The 23,057-nt window shown below is 41.5% G+C and overlaps 2 protein-coding genes across 2 annotated transcripts; one reads left to right on the top strand and one right to left on the bottom strand.

Moving 5' to 3' along the window:
- The first annotated feature begins 502 nt into the window (after positions 1-502).
- LOC140368019 (aldo-keto reductase family 1 member B10-like) lies at positions 503-7,418 on the top strand. Its single transcript, XM_072454862.1, has 10 exons — positions 503-642; positions 2,295-2,462; positions 2,543-2,659; positions 2,752-2,829; positions 3,330-3,452; positions 3,967-4,073; positions 4,316-4,397; positions 4,473-4,556; positions 6,615-6,697; positions 7,092-7,418. The coding sequence occupies exons 1-10, from the start codon at positions 577-579 to the stop codon at positions 7,132-7,134; spliced, it is 951 nt and encodes a 316-aa protein (XP_072310963.1). The 5' UTR covers positions 503-576; the 3' UTR covers positions 7,135-7,418.
- Positions 7,419-9,077: 1,659 nt separating this feature from the next.
- On the bottom strand, positions 9,078-17,699 carry LOC140368016 (aldo-keto reductase family 1 member B1-like). The gene is made up of 10 exons (XM_072454858.1): positions 17,615-17,699; positions 15,001-15,168; positions 14,756-14,872; positions 13,886-13,963; positions 13,669-13,791; positions 12,705-12,811; positions 10,827-10,908; positions 10,440-10,523; positions 10,280-10,362; positions 9,078-9,145 (listed from the first exon to the last, which is right to left on the bottom strand). Exons 1-10 carry the CDS (start codon positions 17,678-17,680, stop codon positions 9,103-9,105), a joined length of 951 nt encoding a protein of 316 aa, XP_072310959.1. The 5' UTR covers positions 17,681-17,699; the 3' UTR covers positions 9,078-9,102.
- Between the last annotated feature and the right edge of the window lie 5,358 nt (positions 17,700-23,057).

Here is a 23,057-nt window from a genome sequence, read left to right on the forward strand (position 1 = left end):
CAGAGGCGCGTGCCCCCGGTTTAGCCTTTAGTGATTCAGTTGTAGAAAGAGACAGATTCAGTTGTATTTTTCTACAATGGAACAGTCCTGGACGAATGAGGATGACACCGACAAGCTTCAGTCACTAACTACAGTTTAGAGGCTCGGAACCATCACCCGGAAGTACCATGTGACCACTCTAACCAATCGGAGCGAGAGCTGCTAGAGCGAAGCGGAGGAGCCGAAGATAAAGATTTAAAAGCTGATTCTAAGAAGATTTAAGGATTTTGAACCAGAAAAAAGTAAACAACATAAAAATAATCAAACATGTCCTCAAAATCCAACCTTTTCAAAGCTGTATTTGGCTGTATTCTGGGCCGCTGAGGATCTGTTCCCTGCAGTTCCATGAACCAGCCACTAGGAGCTTCTCACCTTTACAGTTCATGTAATGGCGCCAGGACGAACAGCGCCCTCTGGTGTCTCTTCAGTGAAGCGCGTGTCAGACGTGAGTAATCGCTCGCAGATGAAAGCTTCTTCACAGAACGCTCGGTGCTGAGCTTTACATTCGGCTGAACGGTCCTCTTGGTGCTTGAAGCAATGGCCACAGCAGTGAAACTCAACACCGGGGCTCAAATGCCCATTCTGGGACTAGGAACGTGGAAGGTGCGTGTTTATTTCCACACTTCTGTGTAGATTTAGGGTTAAAGTGATGCTCAGACGGAGGTGGTCCAGATTAGCACAACTGAGCACCATCTGAGGGTCACACAACTTTTAAAGGAAAGAAAGTTTCCCTCGAAATGGAATCTCTTATTGTAACGTGAACATGAGTCGATCTTCAGTCTCTGCAGGGCTCGAGGGAATGGCACTGCTGCACAGTTCTGCGTGTTCTGTGTGTGTTCTGCGTGTGTAGGGTGCAGGTTATGCAAGGATATTGTTGACATTTAGATTTATTGTATTTCCCTGGAGAAAATAATTCGTATTTGCTATACACTGAAATGCTGAAAAGTATTTTTGGCCTCTTCATCAGAAATCACAGGTTATTTCTGTTCTGAGGACCATATTCAGGCCTCAAACTGGTTTGACCACTGCGAGTCTCGTGATAAAACCACATCAAGTAAAGACAAGTTTATCCGTAGGGGAGTGTCTACAGAGCCGCGGCGCGCGGCCGAAACTGCTGGGCTATTTTGTGCCGCGGCTCCTGGAACTGCTGGGCTATTTGACCGCGCCAGGTTAAGGGTTAGGGTTAGCCATGAGGCTATACGGCCAGCTTGTAGAGCTCAAGTTGTACACAAGGCAATTCAAAGTGCTTAAACACAACAGGAAAAAAATGAATTAGAATCACAAAGAAATGACAGAAACACAAAACCTTCATTTCAATTCATTAAATTGAATAGTTTTGCTGACAATCATACATTTTGTCCATGCTTAGTGATCTGTCAGATGGAAAAAATACATCTATTGGACCACACTGGCCCACACTGGACCACACTGGCCCACACTGGACCACACTGGACCTCACTGGCCCACACTGGCCCACACTGGCCCACACTGAACCTCACTGGCCCACACTGGACCACACTGGCCCACACTGGACCTCACTGGACCACACTGGACCACACTGGACCTCACTGGACCTCACTGGCCCACACTGGCCCTCACTGGCCCACACTGGACCTCACTGGACCTCACTGGACCTCACTGGACCTCACTGGACCTAACTGGACCTCACTGGCCCACACTGGCCCACACTGGACCACACTGGCCCACACTGGACCTCACTGGCCCACACTGGACCTCACTGGCCCACACTGGCCCACACTGGCCCACACTGGACCACACTGGACCTCACTGGACCTCACTGGCCCACACTGGCCCACACTGGCCCACACTGGCCCACACTGGCCCACACTGGCCCTCACTGGACCTCACTGGACCACACTGGACCACACTGGACCACACTGGCCCACACTGGCCCACACTGGCCCACACTGGACCTCACTGGACCTCACTGGCCCACACTGGCCCACACTGGCCCACACTGGCCCACACTGGCCCTCACTGGACCTCACTGGACCACACTGGACCACACTGGACCACACTGGACCTCACTGGCCCACACTGGACCACACTGGACCTCACTGGCCCACACTGGACCTCACTGGCCCACACTGGACCACACTGGACCTCACTGGACCTCACTGGCCCACACTGGACCTCACTGGACCACACTGTATGTGACATTGCCAGTGTGATTGGCACATCGCTTTTTAAATGAATGATATATTTATGGCTTTAGCATAATCTTTTGTTTCCAGTCTCCCCCGGGAAAGGTGGCCGAGGCGGTGAAAGCCGCCATCGCCGCCGGATACCGCCACATCGACGGCGCGTTCGTTTACCAGAACGAGGCGGAGGTGGGAGAGGGAGTCCACGCCATGATCAAGGACGGCGTGGCCAAGCGAGAGGACCTCTTCATCGTCAGCAAGGTACCGCCACATCCAGGGCGTTCACGCTTCCACCGTCCAAAGACGAAACCCGTAACGTCCCCGGCGTCCTTGTCTTCCAGCTGTGGTGCACTTTCCACGAAAAGCCGCGCGTGCGAAAAGGCTGCGAGAAGACGCTCGGCGACCTCAAACTGGATTACCTCGACCTCTATTTGGTTCACTGGCCGATGGGGTTCAAGGTGGATACACGGGACAGCCGCACTTACCGATACAAGGCAACGTTTCATCGCTTTTTTTCTCTTGTTCACAAAAATGTTTAAACTTTCCACAGTCGGGCGATGACCTCTTCCCGTTGAATGAAGGCGGCGAGACCATTTCTGACGACACGAGCTTCTTGGAAACGTGGGAGGTGAGTCGATAATGAGATGTATAAAAAAAGAAGGTGTTATTTTATTACTTGGTTTACGAATCCGTCGCACTTAGATTATTGATTTCTACAATATAAATGAATAAATAAAAATATTACTGCCGACAACGCAACATTTTAAATTAAATATTAAAAGTGATCCTGGGAGAGTATGTTAAGACGCGTGCACCCATTTCCCTGTCTGCTGCACGCCTTTATATCGCAAATATACATTTTAAACCCGTTTACCACATTTTCTCCAGCGCGTTTTGCTGCACTGCACACTTAGAAGCGTGAGTTTTACCGATGTAAAACACGCTAAATCTACTGTTACACTCACCTGCACGCCACGTCTCCCCCCCCCTCTCCTCCCGCGGTGCCTTTTGAAAAAGAAAAAATCTTCTGAAATTATATTTATATTTCGTCCGCCTGTTCAATATATTTCATTTAAAAATCTGTAAACCAAGTACTAAAATAACTGCGGCCTTATCATCTGTTACAAGGCCATGGAGGAGCTGGTCGACGCCGGGCTGGTCAAAGCCATCGGCGTCTCCAACTTCAACCGGGATCAGATCGAGGCCATTTTGAACAAACCGGGCCTCAAGTACAAGCCCGCCAACAACCAGGTGAGCAGGACACGTGTCGGGACACAATATAACTGCACGTGAAGCTGTCGAGTCACACGTTCAGTTCGGTTTGAGCAGAACACGGGGATGAAAGACACATTTCCTGGAACAGCAGTAATAAGTCTGGCTGTTATCTGTCCGCTCGCATCATGTCACTGGAGTTAAATAAATGTCTGGTCCTGCCTCAGGCCACGACCATTAGCCGAGTTGACCTTCTGTCTCGGTCGGTTGTCCTGGTAGATTATGTCTTTACTCTCGTACAGAACAAACACGAGGACTTGCAGTGAAATCGAGTGCTGTAAATGAAGGAATACAGAAACGAGTGCATTTGAAAGTAATTGGACTAAATGGGACTCTTTAAATCTTTTGTGTCTTAATGTTTTCTTTTCTTGTTTTTTTTTTATTTCTATTTACCCAATTTGTTTTTTAATGGCCTTTTGTTTTTGTGTTGTGAAACAGTCCAGTGCTCTATATAAATCTCTTCCTCATTTGAAGTTCTGCTTGTCGCCACCAGGTGGAGTGCCATCCTTACCTGACTCAGCAGAAGCTGATCAAGTACTGCCACTCAAAGGGCATCTCTGTGACGGCCTACAGCCCCCTGGGCTCGCCCGACAGACCCTGGTCAGTGTTAAACTCATGTAAAGCTCTGTTAGTTTACTGTGGGACAAATTCAACTAAAACTTCTGACCGTTTAAACCTCTGACCGCTGCGCTCAGTCCTTTGGTCAGACACTCGTGACTCATGTTCCTCTTTCTGTTTAATGCATCATATGTTGTCATCTTTAAAGAGTTCAGTCGTTTTGTGGCTTCTTGTTTTTATTCTCATTCTATCATTGAAGAAGTGTGAATGTTTTCTTTTGTCAGGGCCAAACCAGAGGACCCTTCTCTCCTGGAAGAGCCTCAGATTAAAGCCATTGCAGAGAAGCACAAGAAAACATCAGCTCAGGTAGAAGACAAAAGAAGGTGATTCACAATAACCTTCATGACACGTCTAAATTTGTCCTCGTCTGCTCCGGGTCAGGTCCTCATCCGCTTCCACGTCCAACGGAACGTCATCGCAATTCCAAAGTCCATCACTCCTCAGAGGATCCAGGAGAACTTTCAAGTGAGAGCACATGATTCTGTCTAAACATGTTTATCACGTGTTCAGGAGGAAGACGTCTAAACATGTTCTAAACATGTTTATCACGTGTTCAGGAGGAAGACGTCTGAACATGTTTATCACGTGTTCAGGAGGAGGACGTCTGAACATGTTTATCAATTGTTCAGGAGGAGGACGTCTAAACATGTTTATCACGTGTTCAGGAGGAAGACGTCTAAACATGTTTATCACGTGTTCAGGAGGAGGACGTCTAAACATGTTTATCACGTGTTCAGGAGGAAGAGGTCTAAACATGTTTATCACGTGTTCAGGAGGAAGACGTCTAAACATGTTTATCACGTGTTCAGGAGGAGGACGTCTAAACATGTTTATCACGTGTTCAGGAGGAAGACGTCTAAACATGTTTATCACGTGTTCAGGAGGAGGATGTCTAAACATGTTTATCACGTGTTCAGGAGGAAGAGGTCTAAACATGTTTATCACGTGTTCAGGAGGAAGACGTCTAAACATGTTTATCACGTGTTCAGGAGGAGGACGTCTGAACATGTTTATCACGTGTTCAGGAGGAAGACGTCTAAACATGTTTATCACGTGTTTAGGAGGAAGACTTCTAAACATGTTTATCACGTGTTCAGGAGGAAGACGTCTAAACATGTTTATCACTTGTTCAGGAGGAAGACGTCTAAACATGTTTATCACGTGTTCAGGAGGAGGACGTCTGAACATGTTTATCACTTGTTCAGGAGGAAGACGTCTAAACATGTTTATCACGTGTTCAGGAGGAGGACGTCTGAACATGTTTATCACTTGTTCAGGAGGAAGACGTCTAAACATGTTTATCACGTGTTCAGGAGGAAGACTTCTAAACACGTTTATCACGTGTTCAGGAGGAAGACGTCTAAACATGTTTATCACTTGTTCAGGAGGAAGACTTCTAAACATGTTCATCACGTGTTCAGGAGGAGGACTTCTAAACATGTTCATCACGTGTTCAGGAGGAGGACGTCTAAACATGTTTATCACGTGTTCAGGAGGAGGACGTCTAAACATGTTTATCACATGTTCAGGAGGAGGACGTCTGAACATGTTTATCACGTGTTCAGGAGGAAGACGTCTAAACATGTTTATCACGTATTCAGGAGGAAGACGTCTAAACATGTTCTAAACATGTTTATCACGTGTTCAGGAGGAAGACGTCTGAACACGTTTATCACGTGTTCAGGAGGAAGACTTCTAAACACGTTTATCACGTGTTCAGGAGGAAGACGTCTAAACATGTTTATCACGTGTTCAGGAGGAGGACGTCTAAACATGTTTATCACGTGTTCAGGAGGAAGACTTCTAAACATGTTTATCACGTGTTCAGGAGGAAGACTTCTAAACATGTTTATCACGTGTTCAGGAGGAAGACGTCTAAACATGTTTATCACGTGTTCAGGAGGAAGACGTCTAAACATGTTTATCTCTTGTTCAGGAGGAAGACGTCTAAACATGTTTATCACGTGTTCAGGAGGAAGACGTCTGAACATGTTTATCACGTGTTCAGGAGGAAGACGTCTGAACATGTTTATCACGTGTTCAGGAGGAAGACGTCTGAACATGTTTATCACGTGCTCAGGAGGAAGACGTCTGAACATGTTTATCACGTGTTCAGGAGGAAGACGTCTGAACATGTTTATCACGTGTTCAGGAGGAAGACGTCTAAACATGTTTATCACGTGTTCAGGAGGAAGACGTCTAAACATGTTTATCACGTGTTCAGGAGGAAGACGTCTAAACATGTTTATCACGTGTTCAGGAGGAAGACGTCTGAACATGTTTATCACGTGTTCAGGAGGAAGACGTCTAAACATGTTTATCACGTGTTCAGGAGGAAGACGTCTAAACATGTTTATCACGTGTTCAGGAGGAAGACGTCTGAACATGTTTATCACGTGCTCAGGAGGAAGACGTCTGAACATGTTTATCACGTGTTCAGGAGGAAGACGTCTAAACATGTTCTAAACATGTTTATCACTTGTTCAGGAGGAAGACGTCTGATTTCTTGTTTTGTTTTTGAAGGTGTTTGACTTTGAACTAAGTGAGGAAGAAATGAAGACCATCCTGGGATTCGACCGCAGCTGGAGAGTGTGTCCCATGCAGTGGTGAGTGCGGTGTGGTCCGGTGTGGTCCAGTGCGGTGTGGTCCAGTGTGGTCCGGTGTGGTCCAGTGCGGTGTGGTCCAGTGCGGTGTGGTCCAGTGTGGTCCGGTGTGGTCCAGTGCGGTGTGGTCCAGTGTGGTCCGGTGTGGTCCAGTGCGGTGTGGTCCAGTGCGGTGTGGTCCAGTGCGGTGTGGTCCAGTGCGGTGTGGTCCAGTGCGGTGTGGTCCAGTGTGGTCCGGTGTGGTCCAGTGCGGTGTGGTCCAGTGCGGTGTGGTCCAGTGCGGTGTGGTCCAGTGCGGTGTGGTCCAGTGTGGTCCAGTGAGGTCCAGTGTAGCAGGTCATTATGTCGTGTTATTAATAAAGGATTATCTTATCTTAATATCCCTTCTCTGTTGCAGGAGCACGAAGCACAAGGATTATCCCTTTAAAGCTGAATTCTGAGTCACAGCTGGATTTTACATTTCATTGGTGCTTTGCTTAACTTTGTGGCGACTTCATTCATGGCGTTTCTCTCACTTCTTTCCAGAAAAAGAAATCCCTCAAACTCTGTTACAAAAACATGTGCAGTAGGTGTTTGTCCTTTTTTACTTTTCTATTCAAAATTTGGGAAAAATCATGTGCTCTAAACCATTTCCTATCAATCTTAATCTATAACTCAAATATATATAATTAATCTAGGCTTAATCTACTGCCACGATATGTTGATGTTCATATTGTTGAAAATGAAATGCAAAATAAAAGAACCGTAATTGTCACATAATTGGTTGAATCATTTTCTCCAGCAATGGTCTCTTCTGGTTTTATTGTGTAGGACACATATACATATATACATATACATATATACATATACATATATGCAGTACTTCTAGCCCTGAACTGGCCAAGCACTTCCCTTTGTTGAATGCAAGTCATGCTGCATGTTTGAAGTCATGTGTTGTCATGCGTTGCCGTGCGCTTCACAATAGAATGTTGGCTTTCACTTCTCATTCGATATTGTCATTTTTGCATTTTTTTTTTCTCTTCAGTTTTGAAACATACATCAACAAAAACATCAATAAAACAAACTGATCTATGTAAAGAAAAATATGTAATAATAATTGGAAAAGAGCTGGGCAGGACCACAGTGTGAATTATGTGCTTTATGTTTGGTCAGATTACATGAACTCAATCATATTTTACATTTCATGTCCAAACTGTTACTCAAGTGTTATTTCTGCAAAATATTGTTTACTCTTGAGATATTATTAGGGCCTCTACATTTTACTTTTGTAACATTATTTTAAAGTAACATTACTTGTACTTGAGTATTAAGTAGAGTAATGTTAAGTAGTAAGTTTTATTGCTACAAAAACATACCTTTGAGTGGCCACTAGAGGTCACAATGGTCCAGTCCAAATACTCTCTAAAACTCTATAGAATAGTACAATTTATCAACAGAAAAGTAGTTTCCATAGTAGAGAAAAACTATTGTTGTTCTTGAGAATAAACCCGAAGGAGAAAACCAAACATGTTATTGAATAAATATGTGCAAAAATAATTATCACAAATTAAAATTTATTAAAATTAAATATGAATGCAGTAAATGTGCTACTGATCTTAACAAAACGGAAGGAAAGGGACATTTGTACAAGAACATATACACATCTCAGTTTACTGTGTATGGAGGAGAACTAAATCATTCTGTTAGAAAAAAGCATCACATTACGTATTTTGAAACTTGAAACATGCACAATATTCAGGGAGAAATAGTTGCAGCTGGAGAAACTGTAGTTGCAGCCAGCTCATGATCCATACTGGACTGACAATATTAAAGCACTGGGAATAATCTCCAACATTAACGTTTATCTTTTTTTATTGTGTAAACACGGATGGGCCTGGTACGTGAACGGGACACTGGTGCCATTGGTGCCACAGGTGCCACTGGTGCCACAGGTGCCACTGGTGCCACAGGTGCCACTGGGGGGCGGTAGTGCGCACTGTTGTGACCTTAGTGTGCTGGTGTATGAAAGAGTTTGTGAGTGTGAATGTGGGACAGTGGATGGAAATGAGCCCATGACAGTCTGGCGTGTTTCATGTATGTTCACTAACACGCATAAAACTCCTGCACTGGAAACAATCGATGGATACTTTTGGCAGTAATTTCTTTGTGATTGAACTGGACGTCACAGAATGAACCAACCGTGAAGAACTAGTGCAAATAGCAATGGACATTTAGGAACATTAACACAAACTTTCCATTCTAATGCTAATCGGTGGTAAGTGGTACGGTTAAACACATGCACTACATCAGAGCGTATTCATAATTTAGCTACACATGTTTTTGTTTGCGTTTTCTATTTGATAAAAAGATTAAAAAAAGAACAAAACAAAGACAAAAACGTAACATAACAGATTTAGAAATGGTGATGGTCAGTAATCTGCGTTGAAGGGGAAGTCTTTATGCTGCGAGGCCCTGCGGAGAGACAAATATGACAAATATGCAGGGGTCATGACCTTTAGGGAAACAAAAGATATTCTGTTAATGGGCTGCAATGGAAAGCTTTGCGCGCCTAGGTCTGGTACAAACAACTTTGCTTTAGGACTTTTTGTTTCATTGTTTTAATAAGTTCAATGGAGTCTTTACATGCATTTTGAAATGAGAGAATCAGAATTGGCCAGTTTTTCAGTTTTCCTGGCGTAAACGTAGCGAGTATGGCATGAAACGTATCCATCCAACAACAGATGTTTTTATCGACTCTCAGGGACAACTATAGTTCTACCTATTGTGTGATTTTGTGAACTGTTAGTACACCTTATTTGGTTTGAAATCATGACTCATATTTCTAACGCACAATCACCACTCACAACCACACCAATTAAATGTTACGTGTGTTGTTATTACTGTATAATTCGGACTATAAATCGCACCTTTTTTCATTCGTTTTGGCTGGGGTGCGACTTATACTCCAGAGCGACTTACACTATTCGTTATTTTCACACTGACAGCCACAAGAGGGCGCTCTAGGCTCTAAGCGACGCAGAAGAAGAATCTGCACTTCCTCTACCTCTGGAGTTTGTGGAGTTGTTTAGAAGTGACACAGAGGAAGAAGAATTGAATGGATTTAGTGATTTGGGGTAAAACTGATGCTTTGGTAAACTTGTTAGCATGTTCTTTATGCTATAGTTATCTGAATAACTGCTAATATGTTACGTTAACATACCAGACACTTACCACAGTTCTGTCTGTGCCTCATGTAGCTGAAGGTGTTAGCGTTAGCATATGTACACCTATTCACCATGTTCTCTAATCTGTTATTATTTTAAATTACATTTCAAGATGAAATGTCTGTTCTTGGTCTTGGATTTTATCAAATACATTTCCCCAAAAAATGCGACTTATACCCCAGTGCGACTTATATATGTTTTTTTTTAATTTTCTGTGATGCATTTTTTGGCTGGTGCGACTTATACTCCAGTGCCACTTGTAGTCCTGAAAATACGGTAGTCTACTTGTGCTTGTACAGAACGCAATCTGTAAAATGTGAAGCCTTCTTTCTTTCCATGTCTTTCCTAAGCATTAATAATCCAACAACAGAACTTTACGTACCAGTCCATTTCAAATCCTCTCCAGTTCTTGTTGAGGCTCAGCAGGCTTTTCATGTCGTCGTCATTCAACTTGAAGTCAAAGATCTGAGAGAGGAACGTGGAGAGCGAAATAAACAGTCTTCTAAATCAAATGTTGTCCGCATACTTAATGATTTAGATACCTGAATATTCTCCTTTATCCGACTCGGCGTACGAGACTTCGGGATTACGATCACATTTCTCTCAACGTGAAATCTTATTAGAACCTGTCGAAAATGTATATTAATTCAAATGTAATGGTATCAAAATGGTGCTTGTGATTTGTGCTGAAGCAAAGAACTATCAAAAGCTGTTCACGTGACCTACTTCAATTACATGCACTAATATTACTGTTAGTCTATCAGTTATCACATGTATTTAACCACGGAAACAGAAAATGTTCAGTACATTCCTATTGTATTCTATATAGTACTGCCTTTTGGACACTTTTTCAGTAGAATTGCTTGTTTTTATTATCTTATTTACCCGGTTTTAAACACATTTGCAGCTCTATCTGTGCCGTTTCTTACCTGCGCTGGCGTTTTGTTGTGTTTCTTTGCCACGGCCTTAACTACGGGTTCATCGAGAAGAGACACTTCATCTTTTGGAGCCCTGGAAATAGAACATATTATAATTGACTTCAATAATCACATTTCCATTCTGTGACATTTTTGTGTCATCAGACTTTGCATCTTATTTTTTTAATTAGTAATTTTTTTCATTTTTCGTGTACATAGAAAGCCCATTTCTATTTTTTACTTTTATCTTATAGCCTATTTTTATTTATTTATATGTATTTCTATTTATTTGTATTTATTTATATTTATTTATTATCCTATAGCAGATTTCAATTGTTTTTTTCTTTTTGACTTTCTATAGGTTGTTTTATCATTGTTCATTGTTTTATGTGGGTGTGGTCCCTCATTCGTCCAAAAGTGTTCCATTGTAGAAAAAGCTTCAGTAGTATCATCTGGACGTTTCGACTCATCCAAGAGTTATTATCAATAAGCGAATTTAGGCCGGTAACTCAGATATTTATTCTATTCTGTGGTAAGTCCAGCCCACTGGGCGGAGCCTCCTGAAGTGGAAAGAGTTGTTTGTTTCAACAGAAACTTACCCTCTTTGTTTCTAACAACCTGGCTCTGGCAGCAAGCAGAAGCTTCTCCCTAGTCTCTTGTTTACTCTCAGTCCTTTAATGGGCTCTTAGTCTCCCTTTTGTCTTTGTGAGACCCTGGCTCACTCACTCTGAGGACCTGATTAGCATCCGAATGTCCTGGTCCTGGTCCTCTACCACACCAGGGTTTTAATATACCATTGTAGACTAAAGAAGGTCTTTCTTTTTGAACAAAAATAGCTTCTTTGACTCCTCTTTCAAACCATCTTTTCTCCCTGCTTAAAACCTTCACCTCACCGTCTTCAAACGAGTGATTAGAGGCTTCAAGATGGAGATGTACGGCGCTCTGTGGTCCTGAACTTGTATTTCTTCTGTGCTGATAGAGCCTCTTGTGCAGAGCCTCCTATGTAACTCTCTTTATAACTTTCTTCACTGGATTGGATTGAATAAACTACATTGCTCTGTTTTTGAGTCGGCAACTTGTCCTTAGGGTGAACCAGTTTTTGTCTTAAAGTGTTTCCTGGTTTAAAATAAATAGGAACTTCATGTTGTCTAAAAAATCTCTGCATTTTCTCAGACAGTCCCGAGACATAAGGGTTAGAAACACCCTTCCGTCTCTGTTCAGTTTCCCTTTTGTCCCTTTTGTCCTGCTTCTTGGTTCTCTTCACTCTGTTGAGAGCCCAAGCGGGGTAACCACAGGCTGAGAGAGCATTCCGGATGTGTTTTTCCTCTTTCCTCTTGCCCTCTGAGCTGGTGGGCACACCTTGAGCTCTGTGTTGTAAGGTTCTGATCACACCCAGCCTTTGCTGTAGTGGGTGGTTGGAACCAAAGAGCAGATACTGGTCCGTGTGTGTAGGTTTCCTATATACTTTTATTTGGAGCTTCCCGTCCTCTCCTTTGATCGTGGAACAATCAAGAAAGGCCAAGCGATTCTCCTTCGCGTCTTCTCTTGTAAACCTGATATGTGGGTCCACAGCATTGATGTGATCAGAGAAGGTTTCCAACTCTTGTTTCTTGATTGTTTCAAATGTATCATCAACGTAGTGAAGCCAAAGCTTTGGGGCAACGCCTGAATAGGAGGCCAGTGCCTTCTTCTCAAAGTGCTCAATGTGCTCTAAAGTACAACATTGTCTTATGTTGCACCAAATCACCAAAGCAAGTTCCTATGTTTGTGAATTCAGTTCATTGACAATGGCAATAAACCTTTTCTGATTCTGATCCTGATTCTGATGTTTGCATTGAAACTTTACCTTTTCATAACACACATTGTTGGTCATTTGTTGGTATTTCTCACCAGGGCCGGTCAGGAGACCCGAGCGGGCTGTAGGCCGTCACCGCGATGCCTTTTGAGCGACAGTAGTTGATGAGCTTCTCCTGGCTCAGGTAAGGGTGGCACTCGATCTAAGAACACGAAACATTCAGAAATACATCGGCACGGCTACTAGTGATCAAATAACTAGAACAGGATAATAGAAAGAAATCTGTTCATCAACAACACTTTGCGACATGTGACTGTGAGTACCGTATTTTCCGATATTATTCATTATTTTCACACTGGCAACCGCATTTTACATGTTGATTATTTTCACAATGACAACCAAAAGAGGGCGCTCTAGGCTCTAAGCGACGCAGAAGAAGAATCTGCACTTCCTCTACCTCTGGAGTTTGTGGAGTTGTTTAGAAGTGACACAGAGGAAGAAGAATTCAATGGATTTAGTGATTTGGGGTAAAACTGATGCTTTGGTAAACTTGTTAGCATGTTCTTTATGCTATAGTTATCGGAATAACTGTTAATATGTTACGTTAACATACCAGACACTTACCACAGTTCTGTCTGTGCCTCATGTAGCTGAAGGTGTTAGCGTTAGCATACGTACACCTATTCACCATGTGCTCTAATCTGTTATTATTTTAAATTGCATTTCAAGATGAAATGTCTGTTCTTGGTCTTGGATTTTATCAAATATATTTCCCCAAAAATGTTTTTTCTTCTCTGTTATGCATTTTTTGGCCTGAGCGACTCATAGTCCAGAAAATACGGTAATTTAATTTTAAAACAACCTTTTCAATCGTTAAAATGTTTTCTTTGATCCTTTTTTGCTTTTACCCTCTATCGTTAGCCCTTTTCTTTGCACAATTGTCCCGCGGAGGCACGAACGACCAAAACGAGATCAGAACGAGATCAGAACGAGATCAGATTACTCGCGTCAGACCTAGCGGTTTACGTGACATTTCGATAATCAGATAACCCGTCGTACCTGGTGGTTGGCCGGCTTGTATTTGAGTCCCGGCTTGTTGAGAATGGTTTCAATTTGGTCTTTGTTGAAGTTTGAGATTCCTATAGCTTTGGCCAATCCAGCGTCCACAAGCTCCTCCATTTTCTGTAGAAAGAGTGCCGTAAATGTCATTATTGCTGCTGATGATGATGTTGCTGTCGCGTTGATAAAAATAAAATAACCACCGCTCCGTAATTACCTCCCAAGTGTCGAGGAAACTGCTGTCATCAGCGTGAACTTGTCCCGTCTCATCCACTGGAAAGAGTTCATCCCCGGGCTGTCGATGCAAAAGCACAATCTAATATTTGCACCGCTGCGAATGCTCAAACACTCAGAAAACCCCTAAGAAAGACTCATTAAAGTGCACATGACAGGTTCTCACGTTTTTTTCGAATTATGACCTTTTTTCGGTGGGATAATGGTAAATAAGTATCATGGTTTTGCATCGGTCAAGTGGCAGTTTGTGAAAGAAAATTTAAAAATAAAAGTGGCCATCAATAATCGACGTTCCAATTTCCATAATATAATAATTGATTTTCTTTTGGGACAATTTAAGCCATAATTTCACAAAACAAATGTGCTTTCAAGCGTTATTACTCGTCAAATCATAACTGTTATGCAATCTATAATATAGATTGCATAACAGTTATGGACTTTTGCCCTTGTTTACAGAACGGTTGCTAGGTAACAGTTGGAGATTACCTCTACAGACACATGTAGCTCGTCTGCAGCTCATGTCCAAACAGGAAGTAACATTATAAAGTCACCAAAACTGTTGAATTGAGGAAAAATATGCCAAAAAATAACAATCCTAAAATCTTATAATATAATAATATAATCATGTTCACTACGTTTTAGTGAAAAGTGTAGTCCAACCAGCCATTTGCACTTCAAGTACAATTTTATAGCACGTAATAATAACAACATGTACCCGACCCCAGGAACACCAGGAGCAATACTAGAGTATACACTGTCAAATATCAGTGGGACTAACTTTTAAAAACATTAACAGCCAAAGTTGCACCACCTTTTATGATTATATAGAGTAAAGTTCCCCAGTTTATGTCACCTTTATGCCGACTGGGAAGTGCATGAGGTAGAGGTCCACATAGTCCAGTTTTAAGTCACTGAGCGTCTTCTCGCAACCTTTTCTCACCAGTGACGGAAGATGGAAGGTGTTCCACAACTGTGAACAAGACACAAACACGTCGTTGAACGTTATCCCATCGTGATCAAAGAGTTAAAAAATATTTTAAAAATAGGTTTATTCATAGAGACAACATAGAGATACACACGCTGCGGCTCTGAAGTTACCTTACTGACAACAAACAGCTCCTCTCTCTTGACCAGTCCTTGCTGGATCATGGCGTGGATGCCTGCTCCTACTTCCTGCTCATTCTGGTACACGTAGGCCCCGTCGATGTGCCTGTAGCCGGCACCGATGGCCACTTGGACGGCCTCCTTCAGCTCCCCTGCTTCAGACTGGTCATGTACAATATAAGTGATTAGGATACATTATTGCATCCTTTTAAAGAAATAATCTCACAGTACAGTACATACACACGGATCACTGTAAATGTATTTGATGAAAGAATCATCTCCGACGTCACCAAATATGATCAAATATTGTCATACTGTGTCATTAGCCCCGAGCCTAGGATGCAAGCAGTGACATTGCTACCATATTATCCGGACTATAAGTTGCACCAGCCAAAAAATGCATAACAGAGAAGAAGAAAACATATAAGTCGCACTGGAGTATGAAATGTGGTTGCAAGTGTGAAAATAACAAATAATCACATATAAGTCGCTCCGTAGTATAAGTATATAAGTATAAATATAAGTATAAGTTGCACCACGGCCAAAACTATGAAAAAAGGTGCGACTTGTAGTCCGGAAAATACGGTACTTGGTCCTTCAAATTACAATTCACTGGAAGTTGGGTGTAACCGTATTGGGGGAAGGTTGAAAGGTGAAGGTAAAAGGTGGTTAACAACTGTTAATGACTGAGGTTCAGGAGCTGGACCACGCCTCCTCCTCCTCCTCCTCCTCCTCCTCCTCCTGCCTGACCACCTGTAACTACCCAGAAGCCCTTGTCATGCAGGCTTATCCCAGCATCTCTAGTTGTCTCTACTCTCTGAGACAACCAGAACCTCCCGCCACAAGAACAGTTTCTTTCCCTCTGGTGTTGAACTCATGAACACTTCTTAAACACTGTCACTTTAACTATCATTTAAATAGTTTTTCTTTGATACGTGCCTTTTTTGATATATTTTGCTGTATTATTGTTCATTGTTGTATGTTGCCCAGAATCACCAAAGCAAGTTCCTAGCCTGTGTATTTTGTTCACTGATAATGCTAATAAACCTTTTCTGATTCTAATTCTTAAGTAAGAGATGGAGCCTCCATCCTGAGTCTCTACCCAGCCAACTCTAATCCATCTATCATCATTATCACCAGTGGTCCCCAAACTACGGCCCGCGGCCCACATCCGGCCCGTTGGGCCTTTCAATCCGGCCCGGGTTAGTTTTCCGGGTCAAGCCCAAGCTTGTCCAAGTTATATATATATATATATATATATATATATTTTTTTTTTAAATTTATTTATTTTTTGCCGTGAGCTTTATTAGACAGTAGATGGAATGAGAAAGAAAGGAAGGGGAATGATGAGAGAGAAAGGAGGACATGCAGCAAATGTCGGAGTCGGGATTCAAACTCAAGATACTGTGGCTGGCCGTTCATTTTACCTTTCGCCTTTAATGTCCACATTTCCCCAAGAGATGGCACTGTTCCCTCTAAACTGTGCGTCTGCGCAGCTGCGCACTGCTCGCACTTAGTGCACTGCTCTCACTTAGTGCACTGCTCGCACATAGTGCACTGCCCGCACTTAGTGCACTGCTCGCACATAGTGCACTGCTCGCACATAGCGCACTGCTCGCACATAGTGCACTGCTCGCACATAGCGCACTGCTCGCACTTAGCGCACTGCTCGCACATAGCGCACTGCTCGCACTTAGTGCGCGCACACGAAAATCTATGGCGCACAGAAAATAAAATTCACCCACAAACGGCCTCTGGGGCCAATCAAGCAGGAAGCGCAAGTGTTTGACACACTGAAGAAGACTCTTGTGGACAGTAGAAGACAGAAGATAATTAATCATTATTTAATGCATTTGGAAAACAATTTGTACATTGAGCCTTGCATTTGTTGCTTTGTTACAAGTTACAGGTCAAATCTTGCGTGTAATTTATAGTAATTCATTAGTTCACACAAACACACTATATTTTCCTGGCCCGGCCCCTCGGCCAAATTTTGGAACCAATGTGGCCCTCGAGTCAAAAAGTTTGTGGACCACTGATTATCATCATCGTCATCACTGTCACTATCATCAATAAATATTCCCTCGTATTCCATTGCTGTGGTGTGGTCCAAGATTTGAAAGTCAGACGTTTTAAAAGCCCTGAAAAGGCTCTGAGCAAAAGATAATGTGCCATAAAAGGCTTAAACATCAGCCGCCTGCAATCAAACTCATGTCTTCACGTCTTTATTTATTCATAATACATATACAGTAGTTTCTGTTCAGCGTGCAGCTCAAAAACAATATGAAACCCTTGTTACTGTGGAGCACAGCTAAAGGGTTAATGGATTACACAGACTTTCTTTTATCCCAGAGAGTAGCAGATTTGTGAATAGAACTTTTTTGCTCAAAGTATTTTAAGTGAATGATTAGAATACCACATTTGGTGAGCTTGTAAGTCAAAGGCAATAGTCATTATCTGTTAAAAGCTCTGGTTTTGCTAATTATCCACGACTAAAACACCGTGACACCTGCATTAGATGATTGCTATTCTATGTTTGTTGTATCTGTCTCTGTCAAAGTGTCTCTCTGTGCGTTTGGTCAAAGGTAAAGCAAACGTCCTGACTTACCCTCCACGTGCCCAAGCCCACCAGAGGCATGTCTGCTCCATTATTGAGTTTTACTGCTGGGATCATCCTGGTAATGCCTTCTCCTCTTCTGGTTGAACGGGGAATAAGGAATCTTCTTGCTGCTCGTGCTCTTATTCAGTCAGACTGAGGGGCTGGAGCAAGTGCAGGGGGCGGTGTGTGTGCTGCGCCGTTACATAAGCCACGATTCCTCTCTGTTAATTATAAAACCAGACTGTGGAGCTCACGGTCACAGATACATATTGTTCAAATAAAAGTGTTTAGTGCAGGGGTGGGCAAACTATGGCCCGCGGGCCACTTGTGGCCCGTTTGTCTTTATAATCCGGCCCACCAAACATGCCAAGTAATATTTAAAAACAATAAAATTAATAATAATAATGATGCTTTTTCTTTTTTGCCCTCATGCATTTGTCTGCACTTGTATCCTTAATAAATATGACGTGAAATGAATAAAATAATAGATTCATTAGCCTATATTTGACAGAAAAGAGATATTTTATTTTTATTGATTTTTTTTTCTCACACCAATGATTGCAGGCCGGCCCTCCGCTACTTGCCTGGATTTGAATATGACCCTCAGAGGAAAATAATTGCCCTCCCATGGTTTAGTGAGTTCTCCTCCTGGTCACGATCATAATGTCATCTCCACGCGCTCTCTTCCTCTCTCCATTTCACACTTATTATAATCTATATCATTTTTCTATGAACAGAGGTTAAGTGTGTATGAGCAATGACAGACTTTCCACAAACTTATGTGTTTTAATTTCCATTGTTCTGTAATGTTTCATTCACGGTCATTAGCACCGGCTGACTTTCTACATCTATTGGTTTTCTTAGTAACACAACACACAACACTGGAATTTCTCCATTGTGTCTTTATCTTATCTTATCTTATGAACTAAACAAATATGAGGAATAAGGTTGTTGTTTTTTTTCCTTTTATAACCAATGGTATAAGACATTTTGATGGATCGTTGAAGTCATGAGCACATCACAGTGGACACACATCACTCGATCCGAAATATAGACAATACCATTTAATAATATTGATTTTTTTTAAACAGTAGTTGTAAAAACTGGGTAGACAATTGGCCACTCTAAAAAAATATACATACTTAAGGTTAATTACTTGATTACTTGATTGATTGATTGATTGATTGATTGATTGATTGATTTATTGATTGATTTATTGGTTGATTGATTCTAAAATCCCTATAGATTAAAATTGAGAAGATTTCCCTTTTACTGTTTACGACTGTCAGATTGCAGATTTATTCACCTAGTTTATGTGTTGTATTTATTTATTTATGTTTCCACTATAGCTTCAGGAAGTGGTGCCATTATTCAACCCCAAAGGCATGATTGTTGTCAGTTAAAAGGACTTTAAGACCACAAATTTAGGTGTCGATATTATAAATACATGTTTTTTAAATGTATTCATGGAACCATTCCATTTGTACTCATTAGTCTGTTCAAGACAAAATCTCTGCAAAAGGGATGAGCACACAGACTGGGTCGGTGCCAAAATATTGGAAACATTCATTTTACGTAGGACTTAAGCAAATTGCACTTGCAGTTGGTCCAGAACATCACCATTTCTTGCTGAAGACGCACTTTCAATCACTTGCTTTTAACGCAGCGTGAGTTGTGTGATCCTCTGTTGTCTTTTATTCATTTTTGTTTTGTTTTGATCAAGTTGATTTATGCCTTTTAGTATATTTTATTGTTGTATTTATTATTAAGTTTGTTGTCTATTGTATGGTTAAATTACTGTATTAAGTTGAGTTTATTTCTCGTGCAGCATTTTGGAAACTGCTCTCTTTTGTAAACGTGCCGTACAAACAATTCCTCCGATATCACGGTAACCAATATATTCTTTTGTTTTGAAATAAGATGTGGAAAGAGTAAAAGTAGTGTCTGGCTGTCTGATGACTGTGTTCAGATTACATTTTAACAATCTGTTTGAAATGTGCTAAAATGTGCCTATGAATGTGATGTTTGAGGTGCAAGAATCACACCGCAACCACAAATGAGCAGAAATATCACTATATATCCTTGTTTTACTCTTTTTTCAGGTCATTTTTTATAATGTTAATATAATAATAATCTTCTGATGAGCTCCTTCATCCCTCCATCACATGTTCTTGAGTTCTCTGGAGGCAGTTTTCTTTAAATCAGAGTTCCTCCGTTAGATCCACATGTTTAAATTGCTCCTCATAGTCTCTTTGGCCAAAGTTCTCTCTTCTCTCTTTTGGGAAAAACATTACTTGAAAACTCTACTTCAACCACTCCTTTTCACACTAAAGTCAGTATTTTATTTTAGTCACATTTGATGAATGTTTGATTAATGTAGAGCAGGCATGTCCAAACTAGGGCCCGGGGGCCAAAAGCGACCCTCAGAAGGGTACAAAGTAGCATATTGATGTTATACAACCTAATATTAATGTTCTAGATCTGATTAAAGGTGTGTAGGCTCATCGCAGTCACGTCAAATGCAAAATTTCGAATGATTCACTTTGTCATTCAACAAATTCGACATCGTCAAGTTGTTTGTGGCCCTCTGCCTTTTTTAAGTTTCAAAATGCGGCCCTTGGTGAAAAAAGTATGGACACCCCTGAGAAGAGGTACCTTATTTTCCGCACTATAAGGCGCACTGGATTATAAAGCGCACTGTCAATGAATGGTCTATTTTCCTTCAGTTTTCATATATAACCATAAGACTATAGTTATATATGACTAGGACTATAAGACGCATTAAGCGAAACAAAACGTCTACCACACAAAAACGCTTCGAGGTCAGTAAGCACAATCAGAATGTATCCATATATAAGCCGCATTGTCATTTTTTAAGATAAAATAAGATGATCCTTTATTTTTTGAGAACATTAAAGGCTTTTTAAGTGTGTCTTATAGTGCGGAGAATACGGTACATCATTTTGTTTATGCTTGAAATAAAACGACTAAACTAAACTAAAATCTGGATGTAAACTTGTCATTCGTTTTTGCTATAGGTTTTAGAACAGATCCAAAGAGTTGAAAGTCACAAGGGAGACTCTGTCGCTCTGTGGTAAAGTCTCGTGCTTTACTTTCCCCACAGCCGATTATCCAGAGAGATTAAACATTACATCAAACATCACAATTATGCCTGGCTTTTACTGACCTTGTGCTTTACTTTCCCTCACAAATTCTGACAGGCCTCCTCTGATAAATTTTGTGTGTAACTGTGAATTCAAGCCGAAATTAAACTTTTACGATCGTTACGAAGGTGTAATAGTAAAATATGCGCAATTTGGCTCATTATTGTTCCATTAATAAGCCTCTTGAGTACTTTTTCTATCAAACAATATTTAATTTCACTGTTCATTGCCTTTTCTTCTTCTTCTTCCACTTCCCCAGGGGGAGTGGGACAGGCACATCCATGACCTGTGGATCCAGATGCTCCTCGAGTCCCTGGAGAAGCGGTCTCTACTCCATATGAACGGTTCTTTATCTGCCTGGAAGAACTGGTTCTGTGGTTCTGAGGAACTCCTCTAGGTTTCTACTTTTTCCCAAGCAGGTTTGGTAGTTTTTCCTGGCTGAGAAGGAGGGTCTAGAGGAGCTTGGGACTTTTGTCTAAGGACACGAGATGCTGTGCCGCTATATCAGTGATTATATAGATTTACGGCCATAACATCGACACCTGAACATACAATATACACGTACATGCATTAAGAAGCACGTGCAGGTGTGCCAAAACTGTCCACAGACAGTAGAAGTGACTGCAGCAGAGGGCACTGTGGGTTTTGTTCAGGGACAAAATACCTGTTCCATAGATTTCATACTTGATGTTATATTAAGCATCTTAGACTTTTACAGGAAAAAGGGAAGTATTTGTGGTTTGATTGGCTACTTACAATTCCACGTAAGTTTTTTTTTTTTATGAAATATCAAAGCTCCAGGATGATTGGTTCACTCCTGGTGTGTTGCCCGCCCCACTCTTCTTCTACTGTCCATCCCATGGCCACATGGCATGAATATGAATATGGAGCTCATAATAAAGCTGGTTTGAGATGTTTGAGCTTGTAGTAGCTTGGATTTTAATGCTTTATGAAAACAAAGCAGTATTTGTGAGACTTCTAGGACAGTAAAACACAGTGTTTAAAGGTAAGCTTGTTAGGGTGTTAAGGTGTTTTAAAGGTTGTGTTACTGCTGTGATGATGCGTGACATATTTGGTGACAAGAACATGGCTGTAATACATTTACTGCACTTTGACGATCACATTGAACATTATGAACCCATCTTTAGTCCCAGTTTAAGGAGATGTTCAAACAGAAGAGAACGGAACAAAGACGTCTTGTCAGAGCGGACCCCCAGGCTGCAGCGTTGACACTGAGGAGAACTTTTACCAACTCAATTTAATTTATTCTGTAACGCCCCAAATCACATCTGCAGTTGCCTCGAAGGGCGACGGTGGAAAACGGATTAAACAATGTTCACTTGGCAATGTCCCAGCATCCTGTGTCCTCAGACAAATGTCCCAAGCTCCTCTGTCCTTAGACCCTCCTCCTTGACTAGGAACAACAACAAAACCTCTTTGGGGAAATAGTATAAACCTGGAGGCGTTCCACAGTGAAGGAGAGACGGACGTGATTCACCAACTACCACCTACAATTATATTTGGCCCCAGATTTAAGCCTGGACTTTTATGGGCTAACATATGGAAAAGCATGGTCTAAATCAGGGGTGGGCAATTATTTTCTTCCGAGGGCCATATTCGATTCCAGGCAAGTAGCGGAGGGCCGGCCTGCGATCATTGGTGTGAAAAGAAAAGAAAAAAATCACTTTTCTGTCAAATATGGGCTATTTGAATATATTATTTAATTCCTTTCACATCATATTTATTAAGGATTCAAGTGCAGACAGATACCTAAGGGCAACAAATATATATATATATATATATATATATATATATATATATATATATATATATATATATTTTATTTATTTTTTTAAATAAAAAAGGCATGTTTGAAGGGCCGAATTATAAAGACAAACGGGCCACATGTAGCCCGCGGGCCGCAGTTTGCCCACCCCTGGTCTAAATGATACTAAATAAAGGTTGTTCTATATAATTATTAACTCAAAAAAAGGACATAAACATTCATACATTTGCTTCGTAATAAAGAAATACTCAAACGTCAACAAAGGATAGAAAAAGGTACAGTACAGAGGGTCAGTAGGTCAGTAGGTCAGTAGGTCTCTCCATTACCACTGAACATTCAAACAGGTATTTCACTTCCAGTTCACTGTTCACAGGAGCTAGTCAAAGACCACACAGTTCTTACGAGACTCCAAGCTGTGTGACTACATTTTCAAGCCTGTTCCTTCACACATTTTGGAAGTAGACCTGCACTATATTCAAATAAGAAACAGATATTTACTCAA

This window comes from Eucyclogobius newberryi, unplaced genomic scaffold (genome assembly GCF_026437365.1).
Source record: "Eucyclogobius newberryi isolate DKJ021-1_F unplaced genomic scaffold, fEucNew1.0.hap1 SCAF_2, whole genome shotgun sequence".
In the NCBI taxonomy this organism is placed as follows: domain Eukaryota; kingdom Metazoa; phylum Chordata; class Actinopteri; order Gobiiformes; family Gobiidae; genus Eucyclogobius; species Eucyclogobius newberryi.

Excerpts from the sequence above, each read along its gene's own strand:
- LOC140368019 (XM_072454862.1), top strand. The coding sequence starts at position 577 with ATGGCCACAGCAGTGAAACTCAACACCGGGGCTCAAATGCCCATTCTG. Across the intron at positions 643-2,294 it reads TGGGACTAGGAACGTGGAAG|TCTCCCCCGGGAAAGGTGGC; the intron begins GTGCGTGTTTAT and ends TTTTGTTTCCAG. Across the intron at positions 4,074-4,315 it reads GGCTCGCCCGACAGACCCTG|GGCCAAACCAGAGGACCCTT; the intron begins GTCAGTGTTAAA and ends TTCTTTTGTCAG.
- LOC140368016 (XM_072454858.1), bottom strand. The coding sequence starts at position 17,680 with ATGATCCCAGCAGTAAAACTCAATAATGGAGCAGACATGCCTCTGGTG. Across the intron at positions 12,812-13,668 it reads ACAAGCCGGCCAACCACCAG|ATCGAGTGCCACCCTTACCT; the intron begins GTACGACGGGTT and ends TCGTGTTCTTAG. Across the intron at positions 10,363-10,439 it reads GGATAAAGGAGAATATTCAG|ATCTTTGACTTCAAGTTGAA; the intron begins GTATCTAAATCA and ends TTCCTCTCTCAG.